General features: G+C 46.6%; 1 protein-coding gene across 1 annotated transcript in view; it reads left to right on the forward strand.

The window, feature by feature from the left end:
• LOC120846341 (midnolin) overlaps window positions 1-20,325 on the forward strand; it is a 44,851-nt gene that overhangs the window by 10,294 nt on the left and 14,232 nt on the right. Inside the window, exon 2 of the mRNA XM_042289357.1 lies at window positions 12,341-12,488. Coding sequence (XP_042145291.1) covers window positions 12,421-12,488 — 68 coding nt within the window. The 5' untranslated portion in view covers window positions 12,341-12,420. The remainder of the gene's footprint in view (window positions 1-12,340; window positions 12,489-20,325) is intronic.

Genomic DNA, 20,325 nt, shown 5'->3' on the forward strand with positions numbered 1-20,325 from the left:
TGGGCCGGATGGTCAAGACCCCCCTGGACGTCTTGCATCCAGACCTCCGGTCCACGGCGCTCCTGAAGCAGCTGAAGCAGAAGCTGGCTGCTGACCGAGGGTGCCGTCCCGGGCCTTTGCCGGAGCCGGGAGCGTCGGTGTACGCCAGGAACTTCCGTCCTGGCCCACCCTGGTCTGCCGGACATGTGGTTTCACCAGCGAGCGCCTCATCGCTGCTCGTCCGCATGCCCGACGGGACCACCTGGCACCGGCACGCCGACCATGTCAGGCCTCGCCTCGGGACCTGGCTTCCACCCTCGGCCGTCGCTTCAGAGAACCAGCCTGCAGGGGGCCCAACAACAGCACCGGTAGCGGCCGGCGGAGCGCCATCCACCCCGGAGGCGACAAGCGTCGACACTCCTGTGGCACCAGTTGGACCGGTGCCACTCCCAAATCCGGTCACTGCAGCTCCACCGGGTGGAGCGCAACCAAGTCAGGCAGCGCCCGGCGTTGCCACACCTGGCCCGTCGACACCAGTGCCCAGGCGGAGTGCACGGCAGCGGAGGCCACCTGACCGCTACTCGCCTGGGTGATCTTCATCATCCAGGCGAGTAGCGGTATTTGATACAGTGGAACACGATGCAATACTTCTTGACATGAAAAACATGGGATGCGAAGGACCTGTAGTCACGTGGATATCAAACTACCTTAAGGGAAGAAAAATTTACATTTCAACACAAGACGGTGACACAGGACACCATGAAGTAAAACGAGGGGTGCCCCAAGGCGGTGTTCTTAGTCCAATTCTTTTTAATATATCGCTCATTGGTGTTCTCAAACTTCTTCCAGACACAGTACATATATCTTTATATGCTGATGACATTTGTCTTTGGGTATCGAGCAAGTCTTTATACATAAATCGGGCACGACTACAGAAAGCGATTAACATTGTCATAAGATATCTCAAGTCTCGTGGGCTACATATATCTCCCATAAAGTCAGCCGCTGTTGCTTTTACAAAAAAGGATACCAGCAAATGTCCCATATATGTGGAAGGAAGACCGATACCCTATGTTCCCGAATACACCTTTTTAGGTGTAACTGTAGGCAGATGTCTCACTTGGGGCCCTCATATTAAACGGCTCAAAAATAAACTAAACTTTTTCACTCAAATAATCCGAATGATAAGCGGAACAAGGTGGGGTTGTTCCGTCTCAGCAACGATGACCCTCTATAACTCTCTTTTTGTAGAACTCTTACGGTACACCTTACCAGTTATGAACGGAGCCTCAAAGTCTGTCATGAAAGATCTTGAAAATGCCCAGGCACAAGCACTGCGCTCTTGTCTGGGCCCGCCCAAATGCACATCGAAGAACGGCACACTCGTTGAGGCTAGGGCACTTCCACTATCAGCCTTGAGAACTCAAGAAACAATCAGAACTCACCTTCGACATGTCACTCGCAATACCAATCACCCCCTTAAGGATATTGTTGAATCTAAACCTTCCTCTAGCTTCTCCAAAATCATTGCCCTCCTGAAAGACTATCTCCCCAACTTATTTGAGGCTGCACAGAATCCGACACTTCCGCCTTGGATGTATCCCCCATTAGAAATTATAGCGAACATTCCAGGTATAGGAAAGAAAGCAGAGACATCAATCGCCGTGATTACACAAATAGCCTTAGAATATATATATCGAACCTATTCACAATCTGTGCATATTTGTACGGACGGGTCTACCACTCTAACCTCCTCATGTATCGGTGTATATATTCCATCAACCAAAACAACTATTAAAGCAAAACTAAGTCATATGGCGTCCTCGACTGCCGCAGAGCTCGCGGCGGTCAGAACAGCCATGCAGCATATTATTCTCCAAAATCCACAACAATGGGTGATATTCGTCGACTCTAAGTCTGCTCTTCTAGCTCTTTCTTCACTTCGTAGACAAAGTCCAAACATACAACTTATTCACGCAATCCGGGAGATGCACCAAAACGCTTCGGTTAAGGGGCACAATATAGTTCTCCAGTGGGTGCCAGGGCATTGCGGGATTACTGGAAATATTTGTGCAGACAACGCAGCCAGAGAGGCTCACAAAGAAACTGCTACTTTCCTCATTCCATTTTCAAGAAACTGATTCCGACACCGTCACTCGAACAATCGGCAGGGAAATAACATCGTCGTTATGGACAGACCCACATTATTACTACAAATACCTAAAACACATTGACCCGAAATTAGAATTTTGCATGCCACGAAACCTCTCCAGAGCTCAAGAGACAACACTTCATCGACTGCGTCTCAACGTCGCATATACGAAGAAATACTTCCATCTTATTGGCAAGGAAGAATCACCCATGTGCTCTTCATGTTCTTCACCCGAAGACAGTGACCATCTATTGTGTATATGTAAGAAATACGATTCTGAAAGAAAGACGTTAAAAATACAGCTAGGACCAGGACCAAATGAAAAACTTGAACTGCGCCACCTTCTTGGGCCGTGGTCAACGACTGGAGACGCACATAAGGCCACGAAGGCACTATTTCATTTTCTCTCTCATACTCGATTATTCAAGCTGCTCTCTCATACTCGATTATTCGAGGGCGATGCGAGGCGAGGCTAGATAAAATATAAAACTGTTTCTTTTTTAGTCCACTAGGTAAATTACAGACGTCTATTAACCAAATGCTCATACCCGTAATGTATGTTTCCCTTTCTCTATATATACACCTGAAAGGTGGTGTTTTCTACTTAATCTGAAAAAAAGAATTTTATTTTATTTTTTCCTTTTTTTTAGATTCAAGGGGGGGGGGGGGTGTTCAGGAAAACTGGGGGGGGGGGGGGGGGGGTCTCAACCCCCCCTTCCCCTAGGGGGTCTAGGGAAATCCCTGCGCAGGCCTATAGAGACGTCGTGAGCCTGATTGCGGAGCCAACGCATTGCCGCGGAGCGGGAAGGATACCTGCGCTAGCTCGACCTGTAACGTTTACTACTAACAAAAGAAATAAAGGGAACCTACTCAAGAAATAAAGTGTACACATCGCGACACTGTTAGCGCGAACACGACATCGGCGGATTTTCTCATTTTACATCTAAACAGTATTAGCCAGCATGACATTTTATCGCTTACATTATAGAGCTAAATGAGCTCTTTCCGTAGCAATAAAAACTGGGATGACATCCCTTGGTTTCAAAGAGAAAACCTGGAAAAACTGGTGATCGCTTGTTCGCGCTAACAGTGTCGCGCTCTGTACGTACCAGGCGATGCAGAGGTAATGTCAAACAAACAGTCGATCGACGTGCCAGTGACGAGAGGAGTCCGCCACCAACGAAGCCACGACCGACTAGCACTCGAACAGATCCCCCCGCACCACGGTTCACCCCACCACTTCGAAAATGATGAAAGCGAATGAGGGGGGGAAATTGGCCTCCTATCCGGGAGAACAAAGTCAGCTATTCGTGCGGGTCCACTTCAAGAAAGAAAAAGGTCGTGGCATCCTGTTTTGAGTCAGCAAGACGCGCGTAGCTGGGCTTTGCTTGTGGGCGAAGTCGAGGGAATCGCAGGCGAGTTTGGCCGGTCCATGCCTCTTTTTTCGCTGCCTGAACTCGGAATTCGTCCAAACATCCCCAAGAAAAATCTTCAGAGTGCCAAGATAGCAAAAGTTTTGGATTTTAAAACAGGGTTGCCAAAACGCAAGTCTCAAAAGATCACGCGTGAACGGCGAGAAACCGCCAACCGCCTCTCGGTGTGTCTGAACGGGGTCACTCGCGAACCGCATCCGCGATAGGGAGTTTTAGCAGGTCGTTTCCACACGAACGGTTCGCCCTCGAACGCATCCGCGACGCCACTGCGCATGCGCGCGCGAGTCGTTCGGGGAGTCAGGAGCTGACTTGTACACGTTACTGAAAAATAGTAACGAATTACATTTACAATTACTCGAGGCTAAATTGTAATTTATTACAATTACAATTACCCTCCCATGAAAGTAACTGACCGTTACCCCAAAAAGTAATCCGTTACTTTCGTGGCGTTACTTTTAACATTATTGCCCTCAAGTAAGAAACAAGGGAAGAGGGTCATTCAAGCTCTTATTGTTGCAACGTGTTCCATTTAATGACCTTGAGTATTTTGAGCAACAGCTGGCCCTCGAAAGTCTCGTCAGGCATTTTGCGTTATTTCTTAGTCAATATGTCGACTGCTAAGCTGAACACCATTTGAGGTGAGGCACTGGATGGGAGTGCCATATTGTTCCTCACGAATGCTTCATGCTCTGCATTGAGCTCTTTCAGCGAAGCAAGGGAAGTACTATTTACCTTGAACGTAGAGCAAAGCTTCGTCGTTGCAGCCGTTGCCTGCTATTCGAGAGATTTAGTAGATCCTTCCGATACCTCCGATACCCGCGATAACGATATGATGCATACGCAAAGAAGGCGGCGAAGTATCGGATATCGTTATCGGAGTCATCGGACCGATCTAAATTCTCCATTGTCTAAATCGCGAAGCTGTGGAAGTCATCAATAGCAAAACATAGTTGTAACAGTAAGGTGATAATTAAACAATAAATAATGTTTGGCTCGATATTCTTCTCCTTTGGTTCTGAACAGTTCGAGCCTCACTTGAGACGTTGGTGAATAAAAGAAAGTTTCCAGTATATAAATATAAGTAATAAAAGAAAAAGGACACTCATAACAACAATTAATTAGAACGTCGGTTAAAACAAGGAAATGTAAAGGTACGTTTGCCGTGTGTACCTTTCTTGGTGCCGTTCAGAAACGCACGGAGCACGGACCGACTGCAGTTTACTCCGGTGTTCTCCAGATACACGTCCGCTGATGCCACGGGCAGCAAAGGGTAGAAGTAAGCCGCGCTATGGCCCCACTCATGAATTTCACTCTCTCCTCAAGCCCAGAATATCGAGTCTACGTCAGCCACCATTATGTTTTATTTGTAAAAAGATCTGCTTGAGATAAGATGGGCCCTGCTGGGGCAAAACAGGAAGAAGAAGGGATGACTATTACCATTTTCTAAGTGGTCGCAAAAAGCTGACTCACAAAAAGTGTAGGGTAGACGGAGCGTTGTCTCGTGTTGTGACATTATGAAAATGGTCGTAGAAGGACATTGTGAATTCTTTTCAGTGCATTCGCACAATCACTTGGTGTCCTCCTCTTCCCGTCTTCGATCGCAAAGAAAAAACAGAGGGACTAAAAAAACCGGAAATAACTCGCCCCCTCCGCCCTCCCCCCCCCCCCTTTTTTTTTTTTGTTGTAGAAATGTTTATTTGGATTTTTTGACATTGTTGTTAGGGTCTAAAAAAAATAGGTTCAGAAGCTTGGTGTTGCAAAAACAAAAAAAAAAAAAGGCTTTGCGGAACTGAAGTGCCAAGCCTCCCTTTGCGCTGGTCAATTCGCGTGATAGTGTCACTGCGCTCGACTTTGCAAAAATGAAAAAAAAATTATTTAGAAGGGGAGGGGGGGTTGGTTCTGACGGTAACCGGACAAAAGCTCACCGGACAAAAGCTCACCGGACAGAAGCTCACCGGACGAAAGCTCACCCAATTTTTGACAGACCCGGACAAAAGCTCACCCCTTTTTTGACAGACCCGGGCAAAAGCTCACCTCGATTTCTTTTTTTTTTTTCCTACCCGGGCGAAACACGGGCTCAAATAAAGTGCGGACGCAATGGACATTGGACCATTTTTAGGAGAACTTGTACCTCATCCACCATTGAGTTGCGATTTTTTTTTTTAAATACTTTGAAAAAGCGGGAGTCCGGCCTTCTGGAAAAGTACAAGAAGATGACCAATTTAAAAAAAAAAAAAAAATTGTGCGGGATTTTAGATAGGCTCGGGTTCCTTCCACCACAGCTTGTTCCACAAGAACAAACTACCAGAGAAAACTCTACCGGTGACATCGGCTACCTGCTGGACTATTTTGATTGCACGTATGTCAACGGCCGCTTCCGTTATGCTTCTGTTCCATCTGCGGCGGCACCCAGAGCGATTTCTTCCCTTCGCCTGACTCTCCGCCGACGGCGACCGGAGTTTCCCCCGGTACGGTGGAATATGTGCGACACTTTTCTTCAAGATAAAGACCGGATGAGCAACACCTGCGAAAGATAGAGTACCGGGTTCCAGAAGCTCGTCGGCCACGCCCACCCAAGCTTCTTGAGGCTGATTGAATGCCTACAGCAAAATCAGGCGCTCGTTGCCACGGCGTTGACAAAAGCCCGGAGAGGTGAGCCCACCGTAAAGCGGGTGCGAAAAATTACTCGGCGCCTGCAGAATCGTCTTAGAAATATTTGCGAGGGCTTGCATGTACATCGAGATCTACCAAGACTGCTGGAGCTAGTGGGGGACTGCATTTGCTTCTAACCAATCGATAAATAAACTTGTTTCTACAAAAAATCAACAAATCATGCGCCTGTCAGATTTAATTTATCGTTGCCTTTTTGTGTCGCACGCATGCACCTAAGTTGTCCGCACTCGTGTTAAGACCAACATGAAATTTTCTCGTGGTGAGCTCTTGTCCGGGTCTGTGAAAATATGGGTGAGCTTTTGTCCGGGTCTGTGAAAAAATTGGTGAGCTTTTGTCCGGTGAGCTTTTGTCCGGTGAGCTTCTGTCCGGTGAGCTTTTGTCCGGTGAGCTTTTGTCCGGGATTGGTTCTGACAAAAAAAATGTAACGGATTACAAGGAATCCGCTACGTCAAAAATGTAAGGGAATTACTTTAAAATTACTCTAGAAAATATGTAATTATTCCGTTACTAAATTACTGATAAATGTAAGGGATTACAAGTAATTTCGTTACTCGTAACGGATTACGTACAAGTCTGGTCGGGAGGTTCAGGGAGGCTCTTCTAGTTCGTTTCTCCCATTCCGGCCGCTGGAGGTCACCGCAACGCAGCCAGCATCGTTCACGACTCGGGTAAAAAAAAAGATGGCGGTCGGTTCGGCGACGGGAGGCACTCACTTGATCGAATGAAGTTTTAGCGAACGCCCACGTTTCACCGAATGACACTTTAGCGAATAGTCGGACGCCGCGAAGCGGCGTTTTCGGGTGGGCCAAATGGGTGCACATTTTTGTAATGAGCCGCCGCAGACTGTCGCCGCGAAGCGGCGTAAAGCGCAGCGCGGCGGATGGGTTAACGCGCGCCCCCGTTATTCGCTAAAACGGCCATTCGCTCAAATGTCGCTGTTCGCTAAAAAGTCATTCGCTCATGTGATATGGACCCGCACAGGGCTACACACCTCAATCTAATCCCGGCGAGCTATCGCCCCACAAGCCTACGCGGAATGGACATGCCCACACTCCACAAAGCCACCCGATCACCGGAAACACATTCTCGACTCGCTGCTTGCCTTTGTGCGCACAGCGAACCTTCCCCTGTACATACCTTTCCTTCCTTAACCTTTCTCTCTTTCCACTTTGGTCCCATCTTCCCACCCTAAGCCACCGTTCCAGATGAATACACTTCAAGCGGCACGGCGGTTATTTCATTTTCTGCTAATAAAAACGTTTCAATCAATCAATCAAGCCGCCAACGAACGAGCAACTTAAACACTTTAAACTCTACACGCTTTTTTTTTTTGCATGACAAATTTTATGGCCGTTAACAACTACCAAATGCACTTGGAATTCTTTAGTTCATTTGGCGCACCGCATAGGGGTGACATTTTTCACGCAAGTGCTGACTATTGCTTTCTTCAAAACGGTTTGTGTGTGCGATATTGGATTAGTCTAACTCTATAGCGTGTAGGGACTGCACTTCGTGCACTACTGCGGGTCAGTACAGCTATAAAAAGATAAGAAGTGTTCGATTTTAGCTTTTCAACGGCATCTCCCAGTTTTACCTTGCGTACTCAAACGTATTAAAAAAAAAAAAAAAAGAAGACAGTAGTTGAGGAAGGTAATTTTGTCGACGGACTCATAAAACAAGTAACAAACTTGCTGACCAGCAACACTAAAGTAAAGTTGCGAGCTCGGTGTACGCGTTTGGTCGTTTGTTTGGTCGTTACAGCGTATTGACTCGTACACAAATCCCAGACGACACACATTTGTCCAAAGGATGCCCAAGGGACGTCATTTTCGGGATGAGAAGTAAGTCCCTGGGAGCTCCCGCAAGTTTCCCAGAAGCATCCCAAATGAGACTCTAATAAATGGGACTAGAAGCTCCCACGGCCAACCCACAGACCTCCCACAGGTCCTCTTGGGGATGGCTATAGGACTCATTTGGGATGCTACATCCTGCATGGGATCTTGAGGGGAAACTGAATTCTGCACTAAGTTTGAGCACAATGAATGCATGTTTCAGGCACCTTTCATCATAGCAATTGATGCAACCCATATGAATCGTGATGTGCATCAATTGTCACGATGAAGACTGGCTTGAGTATTCATGTATACAATATCGGTGCAGTTGACTATAAATTTGGTTTACAAAGCATTGAGTCAGCGGTACATGATTGTATTACTGATGTTTAATTTTATGTCATAGATCATTTGCGAGAAGCCCGGTGGGCCTATGTGTGCAAGGAATTATGGGAACGTCCAAATGCGCAGTCGTTCCCTCTCTAGCGTGGGAGGGTTGTATGGTATCTTCTAGTGTTACAGGAGGTCCTTTTGCGAATGCCCTATAGGGGCATGTATGTCGGGGAGGTAACCATGCACAACCTGAAAGCACCCTTTCCCAGTTGTCCCATGTACTCACAGTTGCTGATCTCTCAAAACCAGTCGATAATTAAATATATATTATGCTTTCAGTATACTTGCCTTTCTGAGTAGCCTAGCTGCGCCTTGAAGTTGCTAACATCTTCTAAACAAGTATCCCTACTACCACTACTTGTCTTAAATTTGCATATACCAATATATATATATCTTACAGGTGTCCTAGCAGAAAAATAAAACGACAAGGAAGTAGAGGTAACACTAAATGACATTGAAAGGACAGCAATGACGTAGATGCGCCACGCCAAAGAACGATTGGAGAAATGCCGCAAAGGGTAAGTATGCAAGATTGGGCTGCACGTGACTTTCTAACGGTAATTAGAAAACAAAAATACAGCGGGAATTAAGACAAACGAGTTTCATCAAAGAGGGAGCATCAGTGGCAAAAGATTACTTTTTTCATCACACCTGGGAGTGTTAACGTTAAGATAGCAAGCCACGTCTGTCTACTTAAAACTTATCTTTGAGTGCTGAGTTTCTGAAACCATCGGGGTTCTCATGTGGAAGAGCTAGTGTAGCGAGCAAAACCAAACCGCTTACAGGTATATTCCACTTGCCTTCTAGGGAAACTGCGGGGATGGTACTGGAGGAAAGAAATAGCAAGTAAAGACTAATATTTTTTTTTTGTTAATAAATATGTTTCTTCTTTTTTTTTTAATTTCCATTAACCGTTGATTTAGGCTTTAGGGGTGTCCAATCAGGACACTACAAAACGCACGACTCCGACAAATCGTGAAAATTGAATCGGGCGCGAAGCGGATGCGTCCGCTTCAATCTTCACGATTTGTCGGAGTTGTACGTTTTGTAGTGTCCTGTTTGGACACCCCTACTGACAGCTAGTCATTTATAATTTTTACAATACGTGCACAGTATTCATCATATCCACTAAGCCTATAAAATGTTACTAGTGTTAAGTGCATTTTTGTGCCATTTCCTGATCCAATGCTCCTGCACTAAAAAAGTTTGAGCTGCGTTACATGTGCTGCGGTACATGTAAACAGCTGCGTTACAAAACTATTTCTGCTTGGCATAACTGCCCAAAGAGGTTTACATCTCAAATTTGGTTAAAACTTTATTTTGAAACATGAGTGCATAAAATTTGATGATTCACCTGCAACTTTTCACCATTCACTCCGCATTCTTGATATGAAAGAAAAAAAAATTAGTATGTAAAATACAAAAAAAGAAAAAAAGAAAAAAAAAGTCCACCCAAAGTTGTGAAAATCCAGGAAACGAAGATATGGGTACATGTTCATATCCACCTTGCTTTCTGCCAGCTCCAGAAATCAAGATGATGGCTCATAACAAAAAACAAACAGAAAGAAGAAAAGTCGGCATGTGTTTTATCACTTACCTTGAAACTAGGAGCTTTTAAAAACAAAAACACATCCTGTTGGCCATAAAAAAACAAATTGGGTTGTGTGTGTGTTTATACAGCCTAGAACTTGGTCTGCCTCACAGGGGCGACGAGTCTCCCAGCTGTAGATGAGAAATTTAGCCAGTGCGGTACAGCCGCTAGCCTGGGGTCTTTAACGTGCATCACGCAGTAGTGATACACGACCGCACGCCGGTACGATGCTCATCCAGATCGAAACGGGCAGGGGTGGGGCTCGAACCCAGGATCCCTGGGTTCTGCAGCGCGAGCTTTCGCTCCACGTGCTCCGACCTGGTGTGCGCTAGACCACTCGGCCACCGATCCCCCCCTGTTGGCCATCGGGCCCGCTGAACACGGAGAAACAGTACACGAAGGAAAGTACAGCGGTGTGTCTGTCCAGTCCTGTCCTTTGTGTCCTGGTTTTCCTTGTTCAGCTCATAGAGTTATTATAATGTACGCTAGAGGTTCAACTGGCGCTAGTGTCTATGCGACTCCCGTGACGCAAATTGAAGCAGACAGCAACCAGTCTACTTTTGCGGTGCTCCCGCCCTAGCAAAAATTTCCATAGAGAATTCCCATAGCCTGTCGGTTTATTGACACTTACGGGTGTATCGGCCTATAGGTGTATGGGCATATTGGTGTATGGGCCTATAGGTGTATGGGCCTATAGGTGTACGGGCCTATAGGTGTATGGGGCTATTGGTGTATTGGCCTATTGGTGCATTGGCATATAGGCCATCTGCATGAGCACACAGGGTATGGTGGTGCCTTTATACATTTTATTATGCAAAAAAGAGTCTTGGGGTACACTTGCTCCTGTTATGAAGGCATCTTGATGCTGAACACTTTCACAAACTGAGTCTTGAATGTGCCAGAGCATACTGGCATACATCTTGCTTGAAATCCTGAAATGAGCAGCAGAACAAACAAAAAGAGTTAATCGTCGGCATGGCAAAGGTGGAGGATGATGTCACCACAGAAAGTGATTAAGGCTAAAGCCATTCGATAGATAACTCGAGCATTTTTAAATTTCAGACTGAAGAAAATAAAGTTAAGAGGCTGGATTTCCTTTGTTTTCTGTCTTCATCATGAGCCTAACTGCCTTCAAAACTTATTAAGCGTCAACCTTCTGAAGAACCTTGATATTAAATAATGTAAAATTAATATCAGCTTTATGTTTGTGGGATTCAACAACGCTTCATTTAGTTCGGTCAACAAATACATAGCATATATGTAAACCCAGATCAATTCGGAAAGGTCAGGGGATCGAAGTTTGCCTTGTTTGCCTTACAAGTACCATCCCAGTCCACTTCCATAACTTCAAAACTAGTCGCATGCTGTCACGCGTTCTATAAAGAGGGCTATTTTTGAACCATTTTGACTGCAAAGGCATAGTGGCTCTGCATGAACCAAATACTATGGATAATGGAAGTGTGACTTCTCAAGTGAAATGAAGTATGATCAATGTAATCAATTTATAGTGGGACCACATCAGTCCACTGCTAAACCAGTAAGACATTTTCTAAAGAAACGGATGAAGGTACAATTGCGAAATTCAATAAGTGTGCCCTGTTGACATAAGCTACACTTTTCAAGCACAGTTCCAAACAGAACAGGTCAAACAAGCATTAGTTTTAAAAAAAATTAGCTTAACAAGCAAAAGTGTCTCGAGAATATAGGGAGTTTTGGAATAACGGGCGCTACTTTATCTCGCGTTACGGACGGCCAAAACCGTTTCTCTGCCGGGGACCCAAAACGCAAGCACCTTGCACTTAAAGTGCCACCAAGATGTTGCGATAGCTTTTCTTTTGAAGTTAAAATGTTCTATATTTAAAATTAAACAAGCTTTTCGTCTGGAATAACATTTTTTGTAGTTGTTTTATACTCAGTGCCGCGTGTTTCTGCAACTGCCAAGCTGCTCTGTTGTATACTTCCGAGGCCACAACGATCCACTACCCCGGCATGTTTACATTTCTGCCGCGATCATAAGTACACACGCTTTGATAGCTTTGAGCTCTCAATCCATCGGTATGGGACATTTTCAATGCGCTTTGACTATACTAACCGCGGTCGCGGTCGCCCTGTGCATGGAGTGCTTGGGACAGTCCCATATAATGTGAGGGCACTTCGCCGGCACTTTGCACTGGGGGAGTGAGGCCAACATCATCCTCGGAAATAGGGCGGTGAAATCTAGCCCTCCACACTGTTGTCAGCGCCGTTTGCGTATGAAGCTTACGGAGGCAAATCCTCTCCCATCTAGTGCATCCAGACGGGAGGAAACATTCCTCCTGAGGAAGGCAGCAGGTCGCGCCTTTCTGGCGAGACGAGCCCTGCGCTCCAATGGGTCCATGGGAACCTGGGCCGGATTGGGATCGGAGGGGCGGACACAGCCTTGTGGGGGTTCGAAGGTAAATAATAAATCCCTTTATTTTATTTATTTATTTATTTAATAAATTTAAGTTTTATTTATAATAATAAATAAAACAAGACGGCCATCTTGCTCATAGAGGATTTGCGGTTTTGCTAGCGTTACAGATGCTGGCGGCAACGTGCTGAAGACACGTTTTCTACTCGTTCGTCGTCATTCGTCAAAAAGGATTTTTAAAGGGGCAGTCAAGTGGTTTTTGAGTTCGTGTTTTGATAATGACAGCTGAATTTAGACGCCTTAAGTATCCCTACAAACCAAAAAGTATAGTCATACGGTGATTATTTCTTTAATAAAAATGTAATTGAAGGCCGCCAAACCTCGGATCCATCCGAAAACGAAACCACTCTCATTGGTCGTCGCGCGCTTATCAAAAGGATCTCGGGCCAATGGCGTTGGACGACGTTCCGTCGCGCAGTGATCCCGAGGTAGCCGCATCGGCCGAGCCTCTTTGTCATTCGAGCTTCGATCATGGCGGAGTTCTCTACGCTCGAGGACCTGACGCCGTTAGAGATCGAAGTTCTTCGGCGGACAGCCGACCTGGGGATGATTTCCTATGACGCCACTCCGACGTGCGATGTGGACGATAGCAGCGCTTCGGAGTCATGTTCGGGTTCCGAGGACGACGAAACGCAGACCTTTTCGGGCGTTCTTCGATTTGCGGTTGGTGCAAGTCGTAACCAAACCAACGTTTGACATCGCAGCGTTACCTCTGGTACGTGATGTCAAACGATGTCGCCACGTTGATTTTCGCCTCGGGAGAACGGGGGGTAGGCTGGTTCAGACATGTGCAACGAGCGCGTACCTACGACTGCGTTCGTTGCAACCGGAACGACCGCACTGCGCCGCGCGTACACACACCTGTAACCACTACAACAAGCGCAGCGGGTCGTCAGCACGGCGACCGCTTCTGTACGCCGCCGTCAGCTGTGTCAGCGGCCCCTCTAAAAAAGGGGACGCACTGCTACTCAATACCGTAACAGAATATAGACAGACAGTTTTCTAGTCTAAAGCTTTATTATTTTTTCTTGATAGGCTTGCAGGGTACAGCGAATGAAAAAAATAAAATAAAAAGATGCAGCGCTGTCTTGGACGATCACGACTCCAATACACGACATTGCAATAGTACAAATATCGCCACACGCCTTTTCTACGATTATAAAGGACAATGTAATCTTAGCAGCGATATAGCAACGTAGAAATATGATTTCGTGATCAGATAAACGTTGCGAGCGTTCAGGATTGCTAATACTAATCACTTTTCTCCGGTGATGAAAAGGCGTGAAAATTCGTATCCTTTATACGGTACGCGCCAGTAATACCTTGAACTTGAACACACGCATGAAATGCGCCAAATCAGAAATCCGGGCGATGTTCGAGGACACAAATGCTTAGAAAGCACCACTGTAGTCGAAGTAAACAAACACGACGGCACGGGCGTTTCTGCTATCTTGAGAGTGCCGCCACGACATCGCCGCACGAGTAGGTGGATGTTCCCCTCTAGTACGTGCTGGGTTATCATAGCGAAACACGACGAAAATTCACAGTCAAGGATAGCGCTTTTACGCGAAACGATGAGCTTTCACCAGGCCGTCCATTCCGACGATCACCACCGACGCCACGTTTGCGGATAGAAGGAGCCGGCCGGCCCGCGACCGGCACGACCGGCCTGCAACGCGCGGAGATACGTGCGCTTCCGCGCATCCCTGGGGAACGGGAAATTCACCCCCCGCGGAGGAAGGCAAATAGAAAACGTAGTCCCTTGTTTGTGAAACGGCGATTGCGCTATCGCGTATTCTAAACTAGAAATATTTTACGTCTTGTGAAATTATCATGCACAACATATTTAAATGAACTGAAAATTGTTTTTTTTTAGCGAAACTTTAAAAAGACCGCCAAAATTTTCAAACATACGATAATTTCATTGGTCCTCGCAAGTACAGAAAAGAGTCCGCACGTATTTTATTCCTGCGTGATTAATAGGCGTTTCTGCCTTCTAAAACTGAAGATACTCATTCACTGACACTTCCTTAACACCATCGCACCAAAATGTAGCTTCTCCAAAAACCGCTTGAGTGTCCCTTTAAGATCCTGTGAAAAAGTTGAGACTTGCCGAGGAGAATACGCGGAAATTTTTACAAAAGCGCAATGCAGCAGAAAAAAGCCACAAAAAGTAAATAAATATTTTGTACTACTGATTTGTTTGGCATAAGTGTCTAAAACAAAACAAAAAAGTCCCTCCGCTGATGCCGCCCCCTTCCCCTCCCTTCACCCCTCTTCCGTCGCCACTGGACACCGGATCAGGCTCGTTTCTGGACCGCGAGTGCCGCAAGTTACAAATACAGCAGTCAGAGTAAAAGTGAAACGCTGCCCAGAAGTACACGCGGCTTCACGCACATTGCACTTGCCAAAACACATCCAAACGGCGCCGAAACGAATCGTGATCGGCATCCAAGCGTGCGAAGGCACAGAGACGCAGCACTTCGGCGTGCCAATGAAGCTTTGATCAGGATGCGAGACCGGTGACACTTGCTTTCGACGAGTTGTGCCTTTGCATACGGCTTCACGCACATTGCATTCGCAAAACACATCCACACGGCGTCGATTCTTGATTAGTATCCAAGCGTACGAAGGCGCAGAGACGCAGCACTTGGGCGTGCCAAGAAAACTTTGATCCCGCCCCGAGACTGGAGAAACTTGCTTTAACGAGTTGTGCCTTTTCCCTGCGGCCCTGCGCTTTCGTAAAATTTTCTACGTGTTTACAACGGCAAGCCTCAGCGCTTACATTTCAAAAGCTTATTCGGCGAATGACGACGAACGAGAACAAAACGTGTCTACTGTACGCTGCCGCCAGCCTCTACAACGCTAGCAGAACCGCGATCTGTATACGAGCAAGATGGCCGTCCGGTGGCTTAACTCGCCCAACGAGCTTGGCTGTGTTCCAAAATTTACTCGATCCGACTCCGGAGTACAAGTTTCGTACCGTGGCGTTCCAAAACTTACTCGGGCTTACTCGATGACGTCAGAACCCGCGTTCCAGAAGCGGGTTGTTTGCTCCGGAGTAATTACTCGCGCTACCCTCCTCGATCGGGGGGTAAAGTCGGATCAAGTCGAGTAAATACGTCACGTGATCTGTTCGTCGTCTGCTTTCTGCGCCGACAGCCGTCAAAGCTCGCTTGCTCCGTTGGTTTTGGTGGCGGACGTTCGAAATGACAAAGAATTAGCTGCAGCATGTGTGGTTATTGCGATTTGCTGTTGTCAGCGCAGGAATTGACTCCATTACGTCTAGACAGTCCACCTTCCCCGGGAAGGTATAATTGTTATTATCCGAGTGCGAGCGTACACAGGAGCTTCTCCGCGTCCTCGCCCTCGGCGTTGGGGGAATGCCGTATTCTCACGTTCAAGGCCGAAAATGTTTGAACTCAGTGTATGATAATGTAGTTTTTTTTTTTTGTTTTCTCCAGAGTGTGTGTAATGAGAGGATAACGTTTGTAAAGCAGTGAAGGCTTCGAAAATTTCACTCTAATCACATTCGCGTCAAAGCGAACGTGAGTTTCATATCATTCTGGAGAAAGCACTCTCGCACTGTACCGCTACACCGTGTGGAATATATTTCTGCAAAACACAATTGGTGCATATTACAATGCGTGGAAAATATGCGCTTAGGGCACCGTGACTAGAATTGCAGCGATCGCGCTGATTAATAAAAACAGTTGAAAACGAGCGTGTTGGTTAATAGATACAAAACTTGAAAGTATAAAACAGAGAGGACGAGGACGGGAACAGGACATCTTTCATTTAGCAACAACATAGAATGGCACAACAATAAAAAACCGCCCCCCAAGGGTCTCAACGTTCTCAAAGAGGGAAAGGAGATACTAGTTATAAAGGAAAGGGAATACACTAAAAGAAAAGTTTGAAAAGCGCGTCAGTAGTCTAGTTATTTTCGATTACTTAGAACCGTCATTATCATTGACAAAGACAGAGGTCGAATTCTTAACACCAGAGATGACTAGAATATTGACACCTCGTCGTGACGCTACAGGTTTTTAAACTTTTATATTTATAGTACAATTCCCTTTTTGGACTGGAAACAAGAATAATTCCGCATTATCACTGACATGACCAAGGTTAGTTCTAAGTAATCGAAAATAACTAGACTACTGACGCGCTTTTCAAACTTTTCTTTTAGTGTATTCCCTTTCCTTTATAACTAGTATCTCCTTTCCCTCTTTGAGAACGTTGAGACCCTTGGGGGGCGGTTTTTTATCGTTGTGCCATTCTATGTTGTTGCTAAATGAAAGATGTCCTGTTCCCGTCCTCGTCCTCTCTGTTTTATACTTTCAAGTTTTGTATGTAATAAAAACACTTCTTTTTTTTATGTCTAGCTATAAGGAGTAAGTAATTTTTATCTCAATATACAGCTCAAGACGAAGGTGAGTTAAAGGAGCTGGTGGATCCACCTCAAAAAACACCGCGTCGTCATTAATATTACCGTTCTTCGGGTGCTTTCTCCATGATCAAAAGGATCAGTGAAAAGGATCGTCTGCTATTTTCTGCCATCGCTGCTGTGTTTTCTTTTTGTCGTCGCCCAAGACGAAGCCAATCCGCGTAGTATCCAGGTGATTATCCCAGCCGTTCCAAAATCGAGTCGCGGATCGTTTACTCGCGATGTCACGTGGTATTACCCGCTGACGTAGGAGGCAGGTTACTCGGGTAAGATTTGGAACATAGCCCAGGCCAACGTGACCACATCACGTGACCGTAGCTAGCCTTCGTCTAGCGATGGGGTACTAGAATACATCACAGTCCAGCCTTCGATCTGATAAAACCTACCGGACGGAGCGCGCGCAAGCCTGCAAGGGGTCCTACAATCAACCATCCATCTCCCACGTGACATATCACGCGCACCAATTGCCAGAGAAATCTACGGTCACGTTGGCCACAACATCATTTAAACTTTTTTATGACTGGGCTTCACCAATATTGCAACGTGCCCTCTCCTATACTCTGTTTCACCTTATGTTGTACCGCAGCGAAGGCTAGAAGCGCGAGCTGTTGGCAGCTGCTTGTGCCGCCGAGATCTGCCCCAGAGCAAGGAGCTCGCGCCTGTAACCTTTTCTGCGGTACATCATAAGGTGAAACAGAGCATAGTACTTCTAACCTCCTTGTCACCAATATTGCAACGTGCCGCCTTCTAGCACTTCTAACCTCCTCGGTTGAAACCCGGACCGCTGGCGTCCACCGAGACCGAGCTAAATATCTAAGCTAAATACGACAACAGCGCCACTTTTTATCATTAGCGGCCCTGCAAGGACTTTTTTACTGGTTTTTAACTTGCACCGAACCTGAGCGCACTAATTGTAGTAACTTAAAGGGGCCCTGCAAGGACTTTTTACTGTTTTTTAATTTGCACCGAACCTGAGCGCACTGAACGTAGTAATTTAGTGACTTTTCTTTTCGCGAAATTCGCTTTATTTTAAAAGTTATAGGCAATTTAGAATTACAAAAACAAGCAAAAAATAACCTCCTTCATGACGTCGTAAGTCCTGGCTTCAGTGGCCGTGAACTAGAGGAGGAATAGTGAGCTCATCGAGCGCTCACGGCCGCCTCACTCCGTGTCGACGGCGCCAGAGGGCGCCACTAAAGCGTGTTCTGGATAGGCTGTATGCAGCGGGCAGCCAAAGCGGCTTTCATTGCGTTTGCTGCGGGTTTAAACGCTAATTCGGCATGACACTTCATTGGCCACAAACGACAGCCGACACGGGTTAAAGATCAGTTCAGAATGGGAGCCACTTCGCGCTGCCATACCGCGAAATGGCCAAACCACAAGACAAAGCCCCTCGCTGAAGGCCTTCGGAACGCTCGGAGCCGGTCGGATCCTCCTGTCCATACGACTGCAGCGTCACCGCGTACATCCGGGATTTATCCGTGTCGGCGCCTTATCCCACTACTCCTTTCTAGTATGCGCCACCTTTTCCACCGCTTGGTGGCGGGTATGTCGACGGGTCAGTGGATTTCAAGACTGTAGAGATTACCAAGCAAAGATTAAGTGAATGGTGGCAGAAATCGAGAGAAAACTAGGTATTTTCTTATTCACTGATGGCAAGGGGGTTTCATAGCCTCACTTTCTTTGCACTGCGGAGTGAATATAGATTCCACATTTAAATATTCTAAGCTTAAATGGTAAAACAAAATGGCTAGGTGGCGTAAGCTACCGCCCGATCCAAAGGGCTCAGCCGTATTCATCCATCCATCCATCCATTTCTTGTTTCCGTACTTTATAAACTGCATTTCTTTTTCTTTTTTTTCATCTATAATAGTGAACAAAAACTACTTTTATAAATAATTGAAACGGTTCGGCGCCACTTATATTTTGTATTTCGACCAAAAAGAAGTTTTTATTGGCTCTGACCAGTAGTAAGCCCAGGACCAAAGACGTCACATTTTGCGCGCTTTCGGTACCGCGGGTCGCCCTCGTCGGTGGAGGAGGTTTCCGTGTCGTCCGGTTAAAATATGGCGCACTGATATTTAGCCACTCTTTCCGTGCCCGCTGGCTTGCTCGAACCCCAAGAGACGGGGAAACCGCATAAAAGGTAGACGCTTAAATATGATTGCAGGGCCCCTTTAATGAAACTTTTCTTTTCTCAAATTTCGCTTTATTTTAAAAGTTATAGGCTAATTAAAATTACAAAAACAAGCAAAAAATAACCTCCCTCATGACGTCCTTGGTTACTTGGGTTGCTTGAGTGGCCTTGAACTACACTCGGCGACAACTTTTCTTGGCAATGCAGTGGAAGGTACGTCCCGTGTCCCTCTCCCTTTTTGAGTGTACGCAGGCTCTCCTCCTTCCCCATTTCCGGGGAGAGGAGGAGAGCCTGCGCACACTCAAAATGGGAGAGGGGACGCGGGCCTCTACCTTCCACTGCATTGCCAAGAAAAGTTGTCGCCGAGTATAGAGGAGGAATAGTGAGTTCAGCGAACGCTCACGGCTGCCGCACTCCGTGTCGACGGCGCGAGAGGGCGCCATTAGATAGGCTGTATACAGCGGGCAGCCAGAGCGGCTCTCATTGCATTTGCTGCGCGATTAAACACTAATTCGGTATGACACTTCATTGGCCATAAACGACAGCATACACGGGGTAAAGATCAGTTCAGAATGGGAGCCACTTCGCGCTGCCGTACCGCGAAACGGCCAAAACGCAAGACAAAGCTGCTCGCTGTAGGCCTTCGGAACGCTCGGAGCCGGTCGGATCCTGCAGTCCGTCCACAGCGCCGCCGCGTACATCCGGGATCTTTCCGTGTCGGCGCCTGATCCCACTACTCCTTTCTAGTATGCGCCACCTTTTCCACCGCTTGGTGGCGGGTATGTCGACGGGTCGTTTCTTGCCTCCGTACTTTATAAACTGCAATTGTTTCTTTTCTGATCTAAAATACTGAACAAAAACTACTTTTATAAATAACTGAAACGGTTCGCGCCACTTATATTTTGCATTTCGACTAAAAAGAAGCTTTTAGCGGCTCTGACCAGTAGTAAGCCCAGGACCAAAGACGTCACATTTCGCGCGCTTTCGGTACCGCGGGTTGCCCCCGTCGGTGGAAGAGGTTTCCGCGTCGTCCGGTTAAAATATGATGCACTAATATTTAGTTGCTCTCTCCGTGCCCGCTGGCTTGCCCGAACCCCAAGAGACGTGGAAACCGCAAAAAAGGTAGATGCAGGGCCCGTGACAACGTACGGTCCGCGGAAAAGCAGGCCAAGTTTCGAGGTCGTTCGTGTACCATACCCTGTCCCCGACGCTGCATGGAGCTGGTCGATGTTT

Source organism: Ixodes scapularis, unplaced genomic scaffold (assembly GCF_016920785.2).
Source record: "Ixodes scapularis isolate PalLabHiFi unplaced genomic scaffold, ASM1692078v2 PGA_scaffold12__126_contigs__length_90152505, whole genome shotgun sequence".
Lineage (NCBI taxonomy): Eukaryota > Metazoa > Arthropoda > Arachnida > Ixodida > Ixodidae > Ixodes > Ixodes scapularis.